Consider the following 18046-nt stretch of genomic DNA (forward strand, 5'->3'; position numbering starts at 1 on the left):
GACTCAATTCAAGTACATTTCGTTGACCATCTCCGTAGTATAATTCGACCATCCTGGACCGCTGTTCACAGGTATAACGAGGCATCTTTTTATTTTACTGGAGTACGTTCAGAGAATGATTTTAAAACGAAGCTGTCTCTTTAAATAATAAAATGGAACCACACTTTAAGCGACAGAGTAGTGCAAAATAAAAAACACGTGAGAAATTCAGTTGGCATAAATTAGACGGTTTCGTGGACTTCTTGCAACATTCTTGCCCCAAATAAGACGCGTGAATTCTGGAATTGATCTACTATGTAAATTGTATTTTCTCTAAAAAAAGATTTAAAATGATTTGGCTTAAAAAGCAGTCCCTATTTTTATCTTTACCAACATACGATCATTTCAAATTAGATAGGTTTCTCTTTCTTTTTCATGAGTCGTAAACCTTTTTGGGTAGTACCAACTTGGTTTTTTTCATGACGTATTATTTCAATGAAAAATTGTCCGTTTTTGACCAAACCAATTTCATTAATGGTGTTCGAGTACGCTCTACAACTTGTTGATGGAAAATTTTCGTCTACCACCTATCGTTCAATACTATACTGTCCTATGCAGCTGTAGTCTGGTGGCCAAGGGTTACTCTTAAAAAGGTGCAGTCAGAACTGCGCACTCTTCAAAGGCTAGCTTGCGTTGGCAAAACAGGAGCTATGAGAACAGCCTCAACTGCTTCTCTAGAAATTCTACTGAATATTCTTCCTCTACATTTGTTTATAGAGGAAGCTGCTACTTTTGGTGCCTATAGGCTAAACCAAAACGGGTGGTGGATGGCCAATAGTTGGTAAAAGAGCCACACTACGCTTTTTAGGGATATTTCCAGTCGGTTACCTGTTCTTTCAATGGGTTCTGACAACATGACTGCTAAACTTCGTTTTAGTAAGCCTTTCGGCGTGAACTTCCCTAGCCGCACAGAATGGTCAAATGTTACCCTCGGTACCAGAGGGAAAGTTGTCTATTTCACCGATGGGTCTAAAACCCATTTAGGTGCGGGCGCAGGGATGAACTGCCTAACGACCAAATACGGCTTCTACGAGAGCCTTGGGATTTATGCAAGTGTCTTTAAGGCAGAGATTTCTGCTATCTGCTTCTGTGTTGACTTCTGTCTTAAGAAGAACTATCGCGGGAAAGTTATCCAAATTTGTTCGGATAGCCAGGCTGCTTTAAAAGCTCTAAACCAGTCTAGTGTTTCTTCCAGACTGGTTCTTAGCTGCTTGGATCTCCTTTCCAATCTCGGTACGCTTAATAAGGTTCAACTTTATTGGGTCCCAGGACATAAGGGGTATCATGGGAATGAAAAGGCTGACATCTTGGCCAGGGAGGGTGCGACGGCTGGGTTCTGTGGGCCAGAACCTGCTGTCCCTATCCCCCGTGGCTTGATACTCAGCCTGGTCTCCAAGTACATGACTAACCATCAACTTGAGCTCTGGCTCGAGATGGATGGCCAAAGACAGGCTAAGGAGTTTATTCCTGGCCCCTCTAGGCAAAGGGCGAAAGAACTGCTTTCGCTCTCAAAATCTAGTATAAGGTGGGTTACTGGCCTGCTTACAGGTCACTGCCAGCTCAACAGACATTTAAATCTTATTGGTATCAGCGATGACCCACTATGTAGGGCCTGCAAGGCCGAGGAGGAGAGTGCCTCTCACGTTCTCTGTAGCTGCGATTTTTATGCGGCTCAAAGGCTAGAGCATCTTGGGATGCATCAATTGGAAACTAACGACTTCTTTAATATGCCAGCCAAAAGTATCTTAAGGTTTGTGTCGGAGATAGGACTTTTCTAAGTCATAGGTCAGGGGAGAACAATGGACCTAGGGTCGAAGTGCATGGTTGGGCATTCATGCCTCCCCGCCCCCGCTCAATAATAATTATAATTATCGTTCAAAAAATAAAAATTTCAAAACGGTGAAAAATTTTACGATTTTTCTGAAAATTCCAAAAGAAAAGGGTCCTTTCTTATAAACGCCTGGGCCGATCAAATTAGGACAAAATATATATTAACGATAATCCTATTCAGCATGGACATTATAAGTAAAGTACTTAAGGTATACTAGTCTTGCCACCTTACCTAGTGTTTCAAACTCCATGTAAAATGACCATGTACCATAAAGAAGGTATTAAATATGTTTACACAAAGTATTTAGAAAGAGATTATTTATTGTTATGAAAACGGTAAATTTATAACATGGACACGGTAATGTTTTTACGGGGGGGGGGGGGTAGTTTAATTTAGCCTCAAAATGAGAGGGGCGCCAAAAATCCCCCTTGCCCGGGTGAAAAAAATTTCTTGAGCCGGCCCTGAGTACAGTCCCGATCAAACGTTTCTGGCCGTTTTCTCTTGGCAGCCATTTTATTTCTGTTTTAGGTAGAGAGCCGAATGATGGCCTCTATGAAAGAATACCCTCCTGAAAATAATATGCAGTGCAAATTAATGCCCTACCACAATTAGGGCACGAAGCCAAACCCCTCCAAAATGACGTCATGAAAATTTAAATATAATTTGTCGTGTCTGCACTTGATCGAAGCGTAATAATATTCGGAAACCAAATCTGGTTTCATTTTTAAAATCGGATATGTGGTTGTAAAGTTATTGAAGAAATAGTGATGACGGAAAACATGAAAATTAACCCTTATTTAATTTTTAAGTGAGACAAAGCCCTTAAAAATTAAATTAGGGTTAATTTTCATATGTGATTGTGGTAGGGCATTAATTTCCACTGCATGTTATTTTCGTGAGGATATTCTTTCATAGAAGCCCTTATTCAGCTCTCTACCTAAAACAGAAATAAAATGGCTGCCAAGAGAAAACGACCAGGAACATCTGAATGGGACGGTCCGTAATGGGTCCACTTATTGTATGTTCTGGGGAAATGACATACAGAGGCAAACTTATAAATGAAATGGTTTATTTATTATACATACCAACAAGGATATATACAGCAGTGGTTTCAAATTCACAAATGGCGAAAAAAATAAATTATTTACTAGGTTATAGAAACATATTCCGGTTAATTAGTTAGTTTTTCAGTTTTAAAATATCTAAATATTTACATGAGAAATGCGAATGACTAGGAGCTTCATCGCAAATAACAAGAGTCACGGACATTTGAGTGTTAAGTACATCTGGCATATTAAAGTTAAATTTAAAACCAATTTACAATATCCCAGTAAAGTAACTTAATAAGCTCATTATAACAACCTTAGAGGAATATTTACGAAAAGGAGCGCTTTCCAAACCACCCTCTTCATTTAAAATAAAATTTCCATCACCCTTAAACAGTCGTTGATGACTTGCATCACCAGCCTTCGGAAAAATGACGGCAACACGTAGCGTAGCGGCCGCAATCTTGCCGCCATTTTTCCGAAATTTTCCCGCCGAGCGCGCGCTAAACTTCTTACAAGGATACTGGCGCGTTCATCCCTCCTACTTCGCCTCCCTTCCTATCCTCCTTGGACAAACGATGGCACATGGCAGTATGATCGGGTGTTTCTGCTTGAGTGTAGAAAAATTCAGAATGAAAAGAGACTTAAAACGGTTTTAAAAAATTCAGACATTTGTAAACGACCTCCCACTCTTAATACTTCGTCTCCATCGAGGAAAGGTTTATGCAGTGGCGGCTTAAGAAGGCTGGGTCCCCGGGGCGGCGGCAGTGTTTTGTGACACCCCCCAGGACCGTGCAGAAGTTTTCACGGGTCCGCCTTCTTCAAGTTTAATCGTTCTGATTTGCACCCCCTCCCCCCTAGTCCGCCACTGGGTCTATGTTGTCCAATTTTAGATTTCTCTGATGGCGGTCTTCCACGTTTTCTGGCTTTTATTTCGGAATAAAATTCTGTCCGCTGAGCTTCAGTAACCCAATACAGTTTAGCTTCCTTGAGTTCTTTAGTCGTTAAAGGGCAACGCAAGTGGCCATGCAACGGAGTAAATTATCTTATAGATAAAAAGAACGACTGCGCATGCGCTATCTGCCATAGCCTTTCTCTCTGTAAAAAAAGCAGAACCATATTTTTTTATTTATTTTGTATAGAGTGTTGTCGTCTGAAACCCTGCGACGTCACCGTTGTAATTTGCCTATTGATAGAAAACGGTAACTGTCATGGCGGCCACTATTAACACTACAGCTGGGACGTTACAAGTTTTCAAAATCATATCAGACGACAACACTCTATAAATTCGCCTCTCACGGTTCTTATGCGATAGCAAAATATCCATGCATTACAAGGAAAGTGAAGTTTTCCAGGTTACCAACAAATCGGATCCTTTATACAAAAAAAAATAATAAAACAAAGAGATATTTCACGTCGTCTGCTTTCCCTAGCTTTGGCAGTGCATGGACTAATTAATTAGTCCATGGGCAGTGTAATGGTCGCCATTTTGAGCGGGTTTCTCAATACGAAAAAGCATTGGTGACGTAGACCCCTATACAAGTGAAATATCTCTATAATGATTTGAAATTGTTGAGGGAGACTGGAAATAGGGCAAAGTGTGTGAGGCTAACGGCAGAGATATTCCGCGTCCAAGGCCTAATGTTTCAACTTCCATAAATGAAAATATTCAATTGGCAAATTTTTCCCAAGCATTGTTAAATCTAAAATATCAACGTGAAACTCTCGGAAACTAACTCAGTTCTTTTTTCTCCATAATAAATAAATTAAGCTAAGCCTAAAATCCTCGGGAATCGTTGGTGTTGAGCTAAGAAAATCGAAAATTTCGCGAATGAGAACGAAATTGCACCACGTGGTTACACCAAAGAGAATAAGGTGAAAACCTCCTTGGAAAACCAACTTACGACTTGTAGAAGAAAACATAGTTCCACATCAAGTGAGTGTGTGCAAGTTCGATACATTTTTGAACATTTTAAATTTTTTTAAAAGATATTCGGCGCCACCATTCCAGCTTGAATCTCCTTTTCGTTGATTAATTAGGAAACCATTTGGAGACGAGATTCAGATCACTTTGGAGTTTTAGGCAATCACTCGTGTTCTTAATAACTTTGCAGATTTTGTCGTCGTCAGAATGAAAAGAGACTTAAAACGGTTTTAAAAATTCAGACATTTGTAAACGACCTCCCACTCTTAATACTTCGTCTCCATTAACTTTTGGTATGTTAATTGTACTACCAGACAAAGCCTTTTGACTGAAAACCACATTGGAAAAGTTTTGTTTTACTAAATCGAAATCACTAAGCCTTGGACGATTACACCTTTCCACATGGTTCAGTTTTATTTCAAGCCAGTTACTTTTAATCTTCTCCCAATTCTCAAATTCTTCAAGAAGATGAACTTTAGACTTATCTCTTTTGGCTTGATTTTCATTTCTTTTATCACAATTTACTTTAAAATTACTATTTATTTCCTTTTTAGACATCGCGATATTCGTATTTCACCAAAGCTAAATCGCAACGGCTAAATTCCTAAGTAACGAGAGAGAAACAAGACGTACGACGGTCAGAATACACACAATCCTTCTAATGTGTTAAGTTTGTTTGAGCTATTCACAGCAACCTGCAACGCCAGTATCGCAACCAAAATATATCCACGGTCACACAGATATACATATTTACACTTATTTGTTACTTCTAGTCATACTTTGAAAGCATCGAAAATTCCTTCGATCAGTGTCACTTTTATTTTTTACTTCTGATCACACTTATTTGTTACTACTAGTCAGCCGTCGAGTGTCACACTTATTTCTTCTAGTAACTTATTAGTTACTTTTGATCACACTTATTGGTTACCTCTGAACACACTTATTTGTTACTTCTGGTCATACGCCGAAGACTAGGCCCGATCAGTGTCATACTTAATTGTTACTTCTGCTCATACGATGAAAGCGCGGCCCACTCTGAACGGCCTTGAAAATCACCAGAGGGAAACGGGCGCGTAGACCTCTATAAACACATGGATTTACAATGTTGGAAATTGCGGGGGTCCGTATACGCTACCCAAAAAACCTTACTTAGAATTAAATTTAAGGAACGTATTTGCAATTCTAGGTTAAATGTAAACCACAGCTATTCAAAAATATAACTTTCATGAAAATCGGACTTAAATTAAGGAACGTTATGTCGACTTTCAGGCGGAAATATAAAACCACGAACATTGGGGTCCGGTAAATAACTATACTTAAATTTAATATTTACTGATATAACCGAAGTTGAGGTTCAACTGAACCCTAACCTATCCAACAATATTTTTTTTAACGTTATCGGACTTAATTTTAAAGAAAATATCAACCACATAAAGGAAATCACCGAAAATAGTAATTAAGTTGGGCAAATGCTAAACTTCTTGGGCTCCGATTTGAAAGGCTATCAATGGCGATGTCTGTACATTCGAACGAGTTATCATTGACTCTTCTAGCCCTTACCGTTGAAGAGGTATGCGTGACACGGCACCATCGGCGGCATCGGCAACGGCTACACTGTACGTGAGACTAATACACACAAATCCTTAGGATTGTGTGCAAAAACGATATCGCGTAGGAATACCCGGTCATCGCACATTTTCATCGCACCGCGCGCCATCAGTGGTAATCTGTGAAAATAAATGCCGGTCTGGCTAGGGGGGGGGGGGGGGCGCACGTCTCTCCCCTTCTGAGCCTGAAGGAACCCTTTAATACTTGAGTGTTGTAGTACGTTGGGTAAGTCATCCGCGTAAGTGTTAAACAACAGCGAACCTAATGAACTGCCTTTGGAAATAGACGGAAGTGGTTGAAAACGAAACGTTGGTTTGGCAGGCCTTGCATTTAATTATATTCGTACGCGCATATGTAACATAATTACTCATAAGTATGCCTCTGTATAATATTTCCATTGAAAAAAATTCAATGAGACCTTGTTTCACGCGGAACATACATTGAACGGACCCAAAAATGCAAAAATGCTTATAATCCTTGCGCTATTGAAAAGGTTACCATGGAAATGAAATCATGTGATCGCGAGGCACGAGCTAAACTTGACATGGGCAAAGCCAGAAACGCGCGAGGAATTCTCACTAACTTCCGTTTCCTATCAGTAAAGTTGATGACGCGTATTTCGTCACCGAGTTGTAAGTGACGTAATTTACGTCATATCCCGTGAACAAGGTTTCATTAACGAAAATGCTTTTATGGCATACTTAAGAGTTATTATGGTACGTATGGTACGCGCTTTAAGGTATAGTGCCTTGTCCACCAGGCCGTAGATCTTCAATTTACGTATTAACAACGGACGTCAAATAATAAAAAATAATTGAAATCACGGCAGTATTTGCAAATATGTAAAAAATAATTGAATTCCGTACGGTAAGTTTTAGTTGCAAATAGCAAAATAAGATTATAATTTAATATTTGCCTTTGGCTAAAATATGGGCTTCTTAATACTAAAATGTTAAGAATTTAATTCAATAATTGAATAAATTCTTGGCTTATCGTTCAAATAAATAGACAAAATGCACTTTTTTACCCACAAAGTTACTTAAACATTTCTCCCGGTTTTGTTTTAGACTTGGTTTTAGTTTTACTTTGTTATTCTAGAAAATTTCAAAACAGAAAACAGTGCATGAAAAAGCTTTGGCTTGCTATTCTTCACATTCTAAAGTTTTACTGAGAGCTATTCACAGGTCAGACAGACTGCATTTCGGGCTTCATCGCCGTTTTGAGTCCGCTTGCTAAGGCGTCACACGTAGTCTTTCACAGCGCCTCGCTAGGGGGAGATTTTCTACTTGTGATGACGTCACTCCGTTACTAGCTCTCAGTAAAATATTCCCCAAAGTGACAAACTTATGAATATAGACTTATGGTATTACCTAAACAAATATTATGTCGTCTTGTGTTGTCTGACACACTACGACATCATAAAAAATATGGAACGTTTGAGGGAAACGATAGTTTTAGTTTCACTTTAGGTTATGTAAGATTTTCGATTTTAAAGGGTTAATTCAAGATTAATAAACTTGGTTAACAATGTACTATATGTATTATCAATGTCATGTAAAATTAATGATGTAATATAAAATATAGAAAAGAAAAAGAACAAACTTAAAAGTCAGTGTCAAATGAGTGAACACAGTAAAGATAATAACTATATAATTCGTTTCCGTTAATTGAAAAACTGAACACGATCGGCTAAAGCTTCGATGGAATCGGACCAACTTCTATTTACGGTTATTACTACGGTAGCCGCCGGACTCAGGAAAGCAAAATTCGTATCTTGGATAATACCCAGAACAATTGATCGTTCAACGTTACAGATGCATTTATATTTAAGATTTATTATTTGAATGTTTTTCTTCAACTTACTCTGTAACTTATTTTTTTTAACGCGTATTAGATGCATTTTCCTGGGTAAATTTTTATATTTTTATTTTATTAAAAATAAGACTACTTCTTAACATCGCCACTGTGCCAAAAAAAAATTGCTAACCTAATAGAACTAGAAAATTTGGGCCTCCAAAAATATTTGCACCCGTACGCAGTTGCGTACCCTAGCTCTTTCGCCAACCCTGCACACGTTTTTAAAGAACTCTGCCAATGAAGTTTCTTGACTTTCTTCATTTTTAATTATCCTCGATTTATCGGAAATGATGACCCAAAATCTTTTCCTAAAGACTGAAAAGCTCGTGCCGTGATAGAATAGAACAAAAGCCAGGTTATAAAACGAACTAAAAAGGGGGCCCCCGCACCGCGTGATTGCGGGGGCCCTATTTACGGCACTGAACATACAGTAATAGACGCTTCAATAAAACATCTTCAAGGAAATCGCAGGAAGTAATATTTCCGAGAGCCAGGACCCGCAAGTTACTGTTTATATAGTGATTGTTGAAATAATGGAAACTTTAAAACTGTACCTTATGTTCAATTTTGACCAGGTAGCTCTTTTTGACGTATTAGGGCTTAGCAAAAACACGAAGTTCTGTTTACAGGTGAAAAGTTTCCATTAATTCCACAAGCAGTAAATTGCAGGTCATTTTACTTCTTGGCGATTTACTTTAATTAAGATGTTTTATTTAACCACCCATTGGACCCAAAAAGGGAAAATTCTTATAATCCTTGCGCTATTGAAAAGGTTACCATGGAAACGAAATAACATGATCGCGAGGCACGAGCAAAACTACAGATTGCTAAAGCCAAAAACGCGCGAGGAATTCGGTGCGTTTTCAAAATCCGCTAGCCCAACTTCCGTTTCCCATCTATAAGTTGATGCATTTTTCGTCACGGACTTGGAAATGATGTAATTTACGTCATATCCCTTGAACAAAGTTCCTTTAACGAAAATGGTTTTTGGGCATACATATGGTACCATATACTGTAGAATATTTTCAATAATTTTGCTTTAGCATAATGGTACAATGTACATTAATTTTCGAATTTATCGGAAATATTTAGATTTTTCATCAAGAAACTGTTTAACTTCATCTCTGCCGTGCAAAGCACAAAAGCATTAACGACCAAATTTTAGATTTACAGATTTTGGTTTTATTTCACCTTATTTTATACGTTAAATTCAATTTTGAACTAATTTTCGAATTTAAAATTTTTGTTCTTAGAGAAATGACTTGTTTCAAAACGCATTATTTTAGGTTTTTGCATTATTTTCAAACCAGAAACGCATTAATGTGTTTATTTTCTTTAAAAGTCAAATCAAGGTCTACGCATTTTTTTCGCGTTTTAAGACATAAATAGTCCAACATATACGTGGTAAAAAGCATTTTTTTATGATATTTCAGAAATATCGTTTGGCCTGTAAATTGTTTAGTACCAGAATATAATTTGAGTTGAAAAATCCAAGTCTACTATATAATCTTGAAAGAAGTAAGTTGGGGTATCTTAAGGCAAAGAAAGTTTGAATTTCGCGGGTTTTCTCCATATTTTGGTTCTGGCCGTTAATGCTTTTGTGCTTTGCACGGCAGATCTTTCGTTGCTAACATGAACCTTTGATAAACAAATTTTGCGGTCATTACAGCAATTCATATAATTTGAAAATGATTTAGTAAATTCTGTCAATTTCTTGGTACATCCGTATGTCCCTATGGAATTCAAATTTACCGCTACTTTTAAAGGGTACGATAATTTTGTTATCGAAATCGAATCGATAATTTTCATTATTTTTTGGTCATCAAAGTTCAAAACCTGGCAACGCTGGAGCGAGTCAGCCGGGCGACAAAGTGTCGAGAATTGAGAGTCTTGGTTTAGGTTATTAATTGAAATTATAATTAAAATGACTGGTGTAGCACTTCCAGTCGATCTTGAATTAAAGAAGGTAAGAATATTAATTTTAACTAAGCGAAAACTTGTAGAAGCGTAGCAATAGTAGCATTGGAAAATTATTGCCAAGGCTTAAACTTCAATTCTAACATTTTGTTAGTTTAGTCAATCCAAGGTTTAGTAATCACAATTCACAACGCCTTAATAATTTCTGTAGGCGTTTCAAGAACTTCAAAGTAAAATGATAGAGACAACGCAAAAACTGAAAATGTCTGATTTACAAATGGAAAGTTTAAAAAGATCCGTAGTGCATTCAAAACTAACGGAAAGTGAGATCCAGGGTTTGGACAGTGACATACGGATGTACCAAGGAATTGGCCGAATGTACTTATTCATTTTCAAATGATATGAGTTGCTATAATGACTGCAATATGTGTTTATCAAAGGTTCATGTTAACAACAAAAGATGAAGTTAAACAGTCTCTTGATGAAAAAATTAAAACATCAGAAGAGAAAGTCAAAACGCTAGAGGTAAAGCTAAATAGTTAAATACCAAATATAACAAATTTAATCTTTCATTCTTAAACATTAGAGCAACAAGTCTTACTTAGAGAGAAATATGAAAGAAAGTGAAGATAACCTAAGAGAAATGATTGCCAATAAACAAAAAACTGGAATTCCGTAAATGCTAGTGTGATATTTTTTCTTACATTAAAAACACTGACTCATCTTTAGGCTTTTTACTTGCTCCATATTAAAATTTGTGTTAACATCACTAATGTTTGGAAATAAATATAAAATATGATTTTATTTTAAATTGTGTAATTTTTATTGTCTGCCTGCTTCTTGCCTATTGGAGTTTTTAAAGAACAGTTAGGTGAGGCAAATATTTTAACACAAAAGTGCCAAGGTTAGAAACAATCCCACAATACTGAGGTCTTTCATTTCACAATGTGATTTTGGCTACTTAGATTAATTATCCAGAAGCACTGGATATTAATTTGTAGTGACGTTTTTAATTCACTAGTTCAAATTGGACAAAGCTGGGTTGTCCTCTTGATAGAAAATACATTTCCGATTTGCAAGCCGTATGGTGGCGAGGGGACAGTGTATTTGTGTTTTTTTCGACAGTGAAACCATGCACAAGCTAATATAGCTTAGCCTAGTCCATGGTGAAACCTTGGAGAAATTAAGTGAGGGAGTAGCGATCGGGTTTCGATTTGGTTTCACCTGTGGGTTAAGAGCTGCTGAAGCCGCACCATCGTAAATTCTTAATCGGGGTTATTTGTAACTCACGCCATCTGTGCTGGAATGAGAGAAGAAAAATGTTTTTATGTAGTGGTTTCATTCCAACACAGATGGTGCGAGGTGTAAATACTCCAGATTCCTAGGGCGGGACTTCGGCGGCTCTTAACCGCTTAACAAACAGGTTAAACCAAAATCGCCACCCAATCGCTACTGTATTATTACTCCAAGGTGAAACATCCCACGGAACTAGTAGGTATCTGGCAACTCTGTACTCTCCATCAGCTAGTGTGGTTTTTGCCGGTTACGGATTAAAAACTATTCCTTGAAGTTTAAAAACTATAACACTTAATTAGAGATTCCAAATACTTGATTAATATGCCTATTGGTAAGTACTATTTCATTATGTGTATGGTTTGGCCACAAAATGATAAGCCTTGTCTAAGACTTAGCTCCTACTGACAAGCTGACAGCTTGGATTAAGCTGACAGCCTGGCAGTGAGTGGCCTTGGACTGCAGGCTGCTATTAATCTTGAGATATAGCTGCTTATTAATTTTGCTTAAATTGTAAAGAGGTACCGAACTATTTAAACAATATCAAGGATGGACATGTCAAATAAACCTCAAAGACTGAGTATTGCCCAGATTGTACTTGACGATGATAATGATATTATTACTGAAGAACAGCGAAGACAAATGGAGCAAATGGCCCTTTCGAGAGCACAGGGTATTATAGTATTTTTAATTTAATAACTTTAGCATGGTTCAAAATCATGAAAACTCTTTCATTGCATGTGCAACACATAAGCTTTGAGTCACCAAAACTTAATTTGCATGTCAACTACTGCTTTGCCTGGACCGTTTAATATGGGGTTAGGTTTATCTGGTCTACTAGCCTTTTCTTCTATTTCTACTAATAACTCAGGTAGATTTATTCCTTAATTAGTGGTTGCTTTTGTAAGATGAATGTAGAACTGTATCTGCCCTCCGCTTCCAAAATCTGCACTGGGTCACTACTAAATTTTTTATTATTATGATTTTGGAGTGCATTTCATTGGCGCTTTCTTAAAGGGATCCATCACTCACAACAGGGGGAGGCATAGGGGTACCATAAAATCCAGACTTGCAGTGTGCTTCAAAACCAGTTTTTTGTGAGCCCTATGCCTTCCCCTGTTGTAAGTGATCCCTTTAAATGTATAGAATGCCCCTTGAATTTTTTGGTGTATATGGACCTGGGGGAAAGTAGCAGTTTTATAATTTTATCCATTATTTTCTATGCTTTTTAAGTTTGTGTTTATGCTTTAGTCATCATTTATCCAATAAACAACAACACTCGTTTCATTTAAAGTGATGAATACTCCAGAAGCGGTTTTATCTGGAGAACAGAAATTTGAAAGTTGCTTAAAACGACCACAAGTATTACATTCCTACGCAGCCATTGCCGTTTTATTCCTCTTGCTTTGGGGAACTTTTTGGGGCCTATTTGGAGACCCAGCTCTTCCTAGTGGTCATATATTTGCACTCCTAATGGTTATATTTTGTAGTTACATAGGAGGTCAAATAATAGTCCTGATTAAATGTCCCCCACTACTCGGTGAGAAATCAAATTTGAAATGCTAATTAAAGAAAGCTTCAATTAATTACATGACTGTTTGTATTTAGGAATGCTATTAGTTGGCTTTGGTCTCAGAAATATACCAGGAATTAATATTGCTGAAAATCTGGATTCAATTATGTCCGCTGCATTTAGGTTTGTTTCCTTTTGTAACATTTCAAACTTTCATAATATTCATTTTTATTTTTTTAGAAACGCTGCATTAGTTGTTATTCTTTTACGCGCGGGCTTGGGCTTAGATCCTGATGTCCTGCGTAAACTTAGTTTCGTCTGTTGCCGCTTAGCATTCTTTCCTTGTTTGGTTGAAACACTAACGATTGGTATTATGGGTCACTTAATTCTTGATTTACCCTGGCTGTGGAGCTTCATGCTCGGGTATAATTTAGTTTCACTCATTAAAAGTAGTGAATATTAAGTATTGCGATTTTTCAGTTTTGTGTTGGGAGCTGTGTCTCCAGCTGTGGTGGTTCCATTTATGCTTTCTTTGGAAGAAAGAGGATTGGGTATCAACAAGGGGATTCCAACTTTAGTCATTGCTGCAGCTAGTGTTGACGACGTCCTTGCGATCACTGGGTTTGGCATATTGCTTGGAATTACTTTTTCTCAAGGAAATATGACATGGACCATTCTCAAAGGACCCGTTGAGGCTCTAATTGGTATAGTGTTTGGGACACTTTTAGGTGGAATTTGTTGGTATTTTCCCAATTCCAAATCTGTAAGTTATGATGATTTCTTTAGGGCTGTGCGAGTACTCTAAGGCCAAGACTGAAAAATTACTTGAAGTGGACTCGAGTTTATAAATAAAATTAAAAATACCGGGCGAGTCCCTCTATTCGCCGACGAGTCCCTCTATTCGCCGACGAGTCCCTCTATTCGCCGACGAGTCCCTCTATTCGCCGACGAGTCCCTCTATTCGCCGACGAGTCCCTCTATTCGCCGACGAGTCCCTCTATTCGCCGACGAGTCCCTCTATTCGCCGACGAGTCCCTCTATTCGCCGACGAGTCCCTCTATTCGCCGACGAGTCCCTCTATTCGCCGACGAGTCCCTCTATTCGCCGACGAGTCTCTCTATTCGCCGACGAGTCTCTCTATTCGCCGACGAGTCTCTCTATTCGCCGACGAGTCTCTCTATTCGCCGACGAGTCCCTCTATTCGCCGACGAGTCCCTCTATTCGCCGACGAGTCCCTCTATTCGCCGACGAGTCCCTCTATTCGCCGACGAGTCCCTCTATTCGCCGACGAGTCCCTCTATTCGCCGACGAGTCCCCCTATTCGCCGACGAGTCCCCCTATTCGCCGACGAGTCCCCCTATTCGCCGACGAGTCCCCCTATTCGCCGACGAGTCTCTCTATTCGCCGACGAGTCTCTCTATTCGCCGACGAGTCTCTCTATTCGCCGACGAGTCTCTCTATTCGCCGACGAGTCTCTCTATTCGCCGACGAGTCTCTCTATTCGCCGACGAGTCTCTCTATTCGCCGACGAGTCTCTCTATTCGCCGACGAGTCTCTCTATTCGCCGACGAGTCTCTCTATTCGCCGACGAGTCTCTCTATTCGCCGACGAGTCTCTCTATTCGCCGACGAGTCTCTCTATTCGCCGACGAGTCTCTCTATTCGCCGACGAGTCTCTCTATTCGCCGACGATTCTTTTTTGCTTTGCTTCCAAATATTCCCCAAATAATTTTAATTTAGGAGTCAATATCAATCATAAAAATAAATAAATAAATATCTGATAAAAGGGATAATAATATTTAGTTTTAGAGAATTTTGGTAATATTTTAATACCAATTCGAAATTCAAATTAGTTATAAATTTAAGTAGTTAAAATATTTTTTCTTATTTTAAATGGGTAGGATAAAATTTGAGGCTCGAATAGGACTCAAATTAGTCTCGAAGACTAGAATGAGTTCAATTTTCCAAGTCTCAGTACTCAACCCGAAACCTAAAAAACAGGACTCGCACACCCCTAATTTTTTTGCTTACTTTGTTGTACTGTTAATAATTGAACTTATATTTTAGACTAATGCTGGAATATTCAGAGCCACTTTGTTGACTTTTGGCGGTTTATTCGCCATGTTTGGCAGTCAGCAAGCGGAAATTGCAGGAGCAGGGGCATTGGGTTGTTTGAGTTTCGCCTTTGTTGCGGCTCTTAAATGGAGGCGTGAAGAAGATTGGTCCAAAACTGAGGCGGCTGATGTAATTTTTTTGACTAAGCCATTGCAGTCCGAAAATTACTTAATTTTGCTCTTATAGAATGTTATCGTGCAAGCTCTAAATATTTTATGGCTTTTACTGCAACCTGCTTTGTTTGGTTTGATCGGAGCTGAGCTGAAACTGAGTCAAATGGATATTGATACTGTTGGTAGGCATATTCACGTTATTTTAAAATATTAATGTGATTTCAATGATTAATTTTTGTTATTTTTCAGTTTTGGGACTGGCCTGCCTTGGTATTGGACTAGCTATGAGGCTCCTAGCATCTTTCACCGCAGTTTTAGGTGGTGGATTTTCGTTTAAGGAATGCATCTTCATATCCCTAGCTTGGATTCCGAAAGCAACTGTTCAGGTATTTAAACTAAATGTTATTTGGTTTAATTTGAACGAAATCCCATTATAACTTTCTTTATTCATTGTAGGCGGCAATTGGATCTGTAGCTTTGGATTTGGCTCGGGATCTCGCTCGTAGATCCGAAGTAGTGAACAAAACTTTTAATTTACAGATCGAATTGGGAATCACTGTAAGTGGTTGTTTTTCTCTTTTAAATCACTTTAATTTTTTTATTTTAAATAAAAATTGATTTTGATATTTAAACAATTCATACAATTATTACCATAAGTAACATAAAAGCTATAAGTATGACACTTCCTATAAATGTTAATTTTATAACAGAATCTATTTTCAACACTAACCTCCCACCCAGCTCTGACTTTAACTCTCAACTGAACTGAGTAGTATATTATTCGGTAAACATTGGCCTCATTGAGGCTCAGTCCTGAAAAATGGTGTGGAATCCTAAATTTATCCTTAAGCCATTGGACAAAAATTAAAATTAATACTAAATTTATTATAAACAATTAATTTAATTGCCAACTTAAAAAATAATGACTTAGGCTCCATCAAAGAAACCCTTTATCTCTCAACTCAGTGCAGTTCGAGTAATTTCTAGGCCTAGGCGAATTACTCTGGTACTTGTTTGAGTCCTAGAAATATCAGTACGTAGTCTAGATTATCTTTGGTACTGACAATGTGATAGTACTCTTACTCGGACTCCAGTACTCGAATTTTTAAACATTCGCACGTTTCTAATACTGATGATACAGCAAGTGTGTCTCTCAAATTCCTGGGGCAGAGACCTGTCGAGAAAGTGTAAAATTTATTGAATGACAAATCCCTGCGCTAAAACTCAAAAAAATTTTAAATGATATTTACGAAAAAAAAATTAGTCAAAAGCTGTCGGTTATTTTCCATCCCAAATAATCTTTTATTTATGGTTTTCCCTATCTAATTGGTGCTTTTACGCTTATTATTAATTGTACATAAGTGCAAGAATAGATCAAAATCATTTTACACCTTTTTGCAATCTAATCAATTTTTCGTTGTTTTTTTTTTCACTTCAAAGGTTTTAACTGTGGCAGTATTATCGATTCTGACGACTGCTCCTTTGGGTGCATTAGCCATTGCTCTGTCCGCTCCTAAACTCTTAACTCAAACTCCAAAGAATTTGCCTTCCTGAGTCAATCGACTTTTTATGAAATAACCTCTTACTCTTTAGCTAGTTGTTTTGAGGTTGTTGATATCAATACTCCTGTATGTACAACCAGTATCTAAATCCATCCCTGAATCTTTAAAAAAAGTTTACTTAAAAGAGATTTACATAATTCCCCGTTGCGAAGATAAGAGTATTATAAATACCAACGTTGGTTACAGGGTAACAAAATTCAGAAATATTTTGACACGTAATGATGCTAAATATTCCATTTGTTTCCCGCGTTGTTAAATGGAGTTTACTTAATGAGAGATTTATCCTCAAGAAATTGTGAGATTTAATGTAATGATAAGAAATGTATTTTTCCTATATACCCATATTTGCAAATCTATGAAATATCCTGCCCTCCATTTTGTAGATTTAGATTACTTTCGCTCCTCAAAGTCTTAAAAAGAGACTTAAGTTGATTGTGATGACTATATTTCTCTGGTAACTTGAAAAACTTGAGGCTCATACACCCAAAAGTGGTTTAATGTGTTTTGTGATAATTTTTGGGTGCTCTTAGAGTGGTGGTAGTTTCAAAAGTCCAAAGATGTACAACGTGGTATTTGAAAGAATATTATAATCGTTATTATAGTTCTTTAAAAACTAATATAAAAAATCATTTCCGTCACAAGAATCATTATTTTTTTTCCGCTCTTAACTGCCCAAGTAATACTTAAGTTTCTTAGCTCAATAAATGGGGTCGTCTCAAAAGGGGATGGTTTTCCTCTTTAACCCCATACGTGCCAAATTTCTTTGAAACTAAGCCAAAAATGTAATACTCTTGTATTAAATGAAGTATAAATATCTCTTACGAACAGTGGCTGACTGGCCATAGAGTGAACCTGCCCAATGGCAGGTGGGCCCCTCAAACATGATAGAGTTATAGTTGTTAAAGCTGGGGCCCTTTGTCTTCTGGCAGCCCAAAATATTAGACCCAGTCCGCCACTGCTTACGAAAGATGTATCCATCTACACTATAAAAGTGAAACATGTATCTTCGTAGGAAGTGTACATTGCATCACCGCTAAAAAGTACCGTATAGTATTATGCCTGATAATATAAAGTGTATAAATAGTCAATGTAAAAACCATATGTTCCTGATGTAATAGTTTTGAAAGTAACTATATTGTATATTCAGCGAAGGTACATGTTTCAATCAAACAATATTAGGATACTTCACTCAAGAGATGTATTATATACTTCTGATATTAATTTACTTT

The 18046-nt window shown here is 37.6% G+C and overlaps 2 protein-coding genes across 4 annotated transcripts; both read left to right on the plus strand.

Annotated features, from left to right (window-relative positions):
* The first annotated feature begins 10135 nt into the window (after positions 1 to 10135).
* Pfdn1 (prefoldin subunit 1) lies at positions 10136 to 11033 on the plus strand. Its single transcript, XM_090158742.1, has 4 exons — positions 10136 to 10271; positions 10434 to 10600; positions 10663 to 10747; positions 10809 to 11033. Exons 1-4 carry the CDS (start codon positions 10230 to 10232, stop codon positions 10899 to 10901), a joined length of 387 nt encoding a protein of 128 aa, XP_090014868.1. The 5' UTR covers positions 10136 to 10229; the 3' UTR covers positions 10902 to 11033.
* A 658-nt stretch (positions 11034 to 11691) lies between these two features.
* Positions 11692 to 18026, plus strand: LOC149926402 (sodium/hydrogen exchanger 9B2-like). Of its 3 annotated transcripts, XR_016473965.1 has the most exons (13): positions 11692 to 11849; positions 12035 to 12188; positions 12270 to 12386; positions 12810 to 13055; positions 13124 to 13211; positions 13269 to 13451; positions 13509 to 13791; positions 15095 to 15271; positions 15329 to 15437; positions 15505 to 15641; positions 15712 to 15813; positions 16696 to 17644; positions 17786 to 18026. XR_016473965.1 is itself a non-coding variant. In XM_090159013.1 (12 exons), exons 2-12 carry the CDS (start codon positions 12065 to 12067, stop codon positions 16807 to 16809), a joined length of 1680 nt encoding a protein of 559 aa, XP_090015139.1. In that variant the 5' UTR covers positions 11692 to 11849; positions 12035 to 12064; the 3' UTR covers positions 16810 to 18026. The 3 variants fall into 3 exon arrangements, 2 of the variants coding, with proteins under 2 accessions (XP_090015139.1, XP_090015140.1); XM_090159013.1 differs by having other exon boundaries at positions 16696 to 18026; XM_090159014.1 differs by lacking the exon at positions 12270 to 12386 and having other exon boundaries at positions 16696 to 18025.
* Positions 18027 to 18046: the final 20 nt, after the last annotated feature.

This window comes from Leiobunum rupestre, chromosome 9 (assembly GCF_980474605.1).
Source record: "Leiobunum rupestre chromosome 9, qqLeiRupe1.1.hap1, whole genome shotgun sequence".
Taxonomy (NCBI): Eukaryota; Metazoa; Arthropoda; class Arachnida; order Opiliones; family Sclerosomatidae; genus Leiobunum; species Leiobunum rupestre.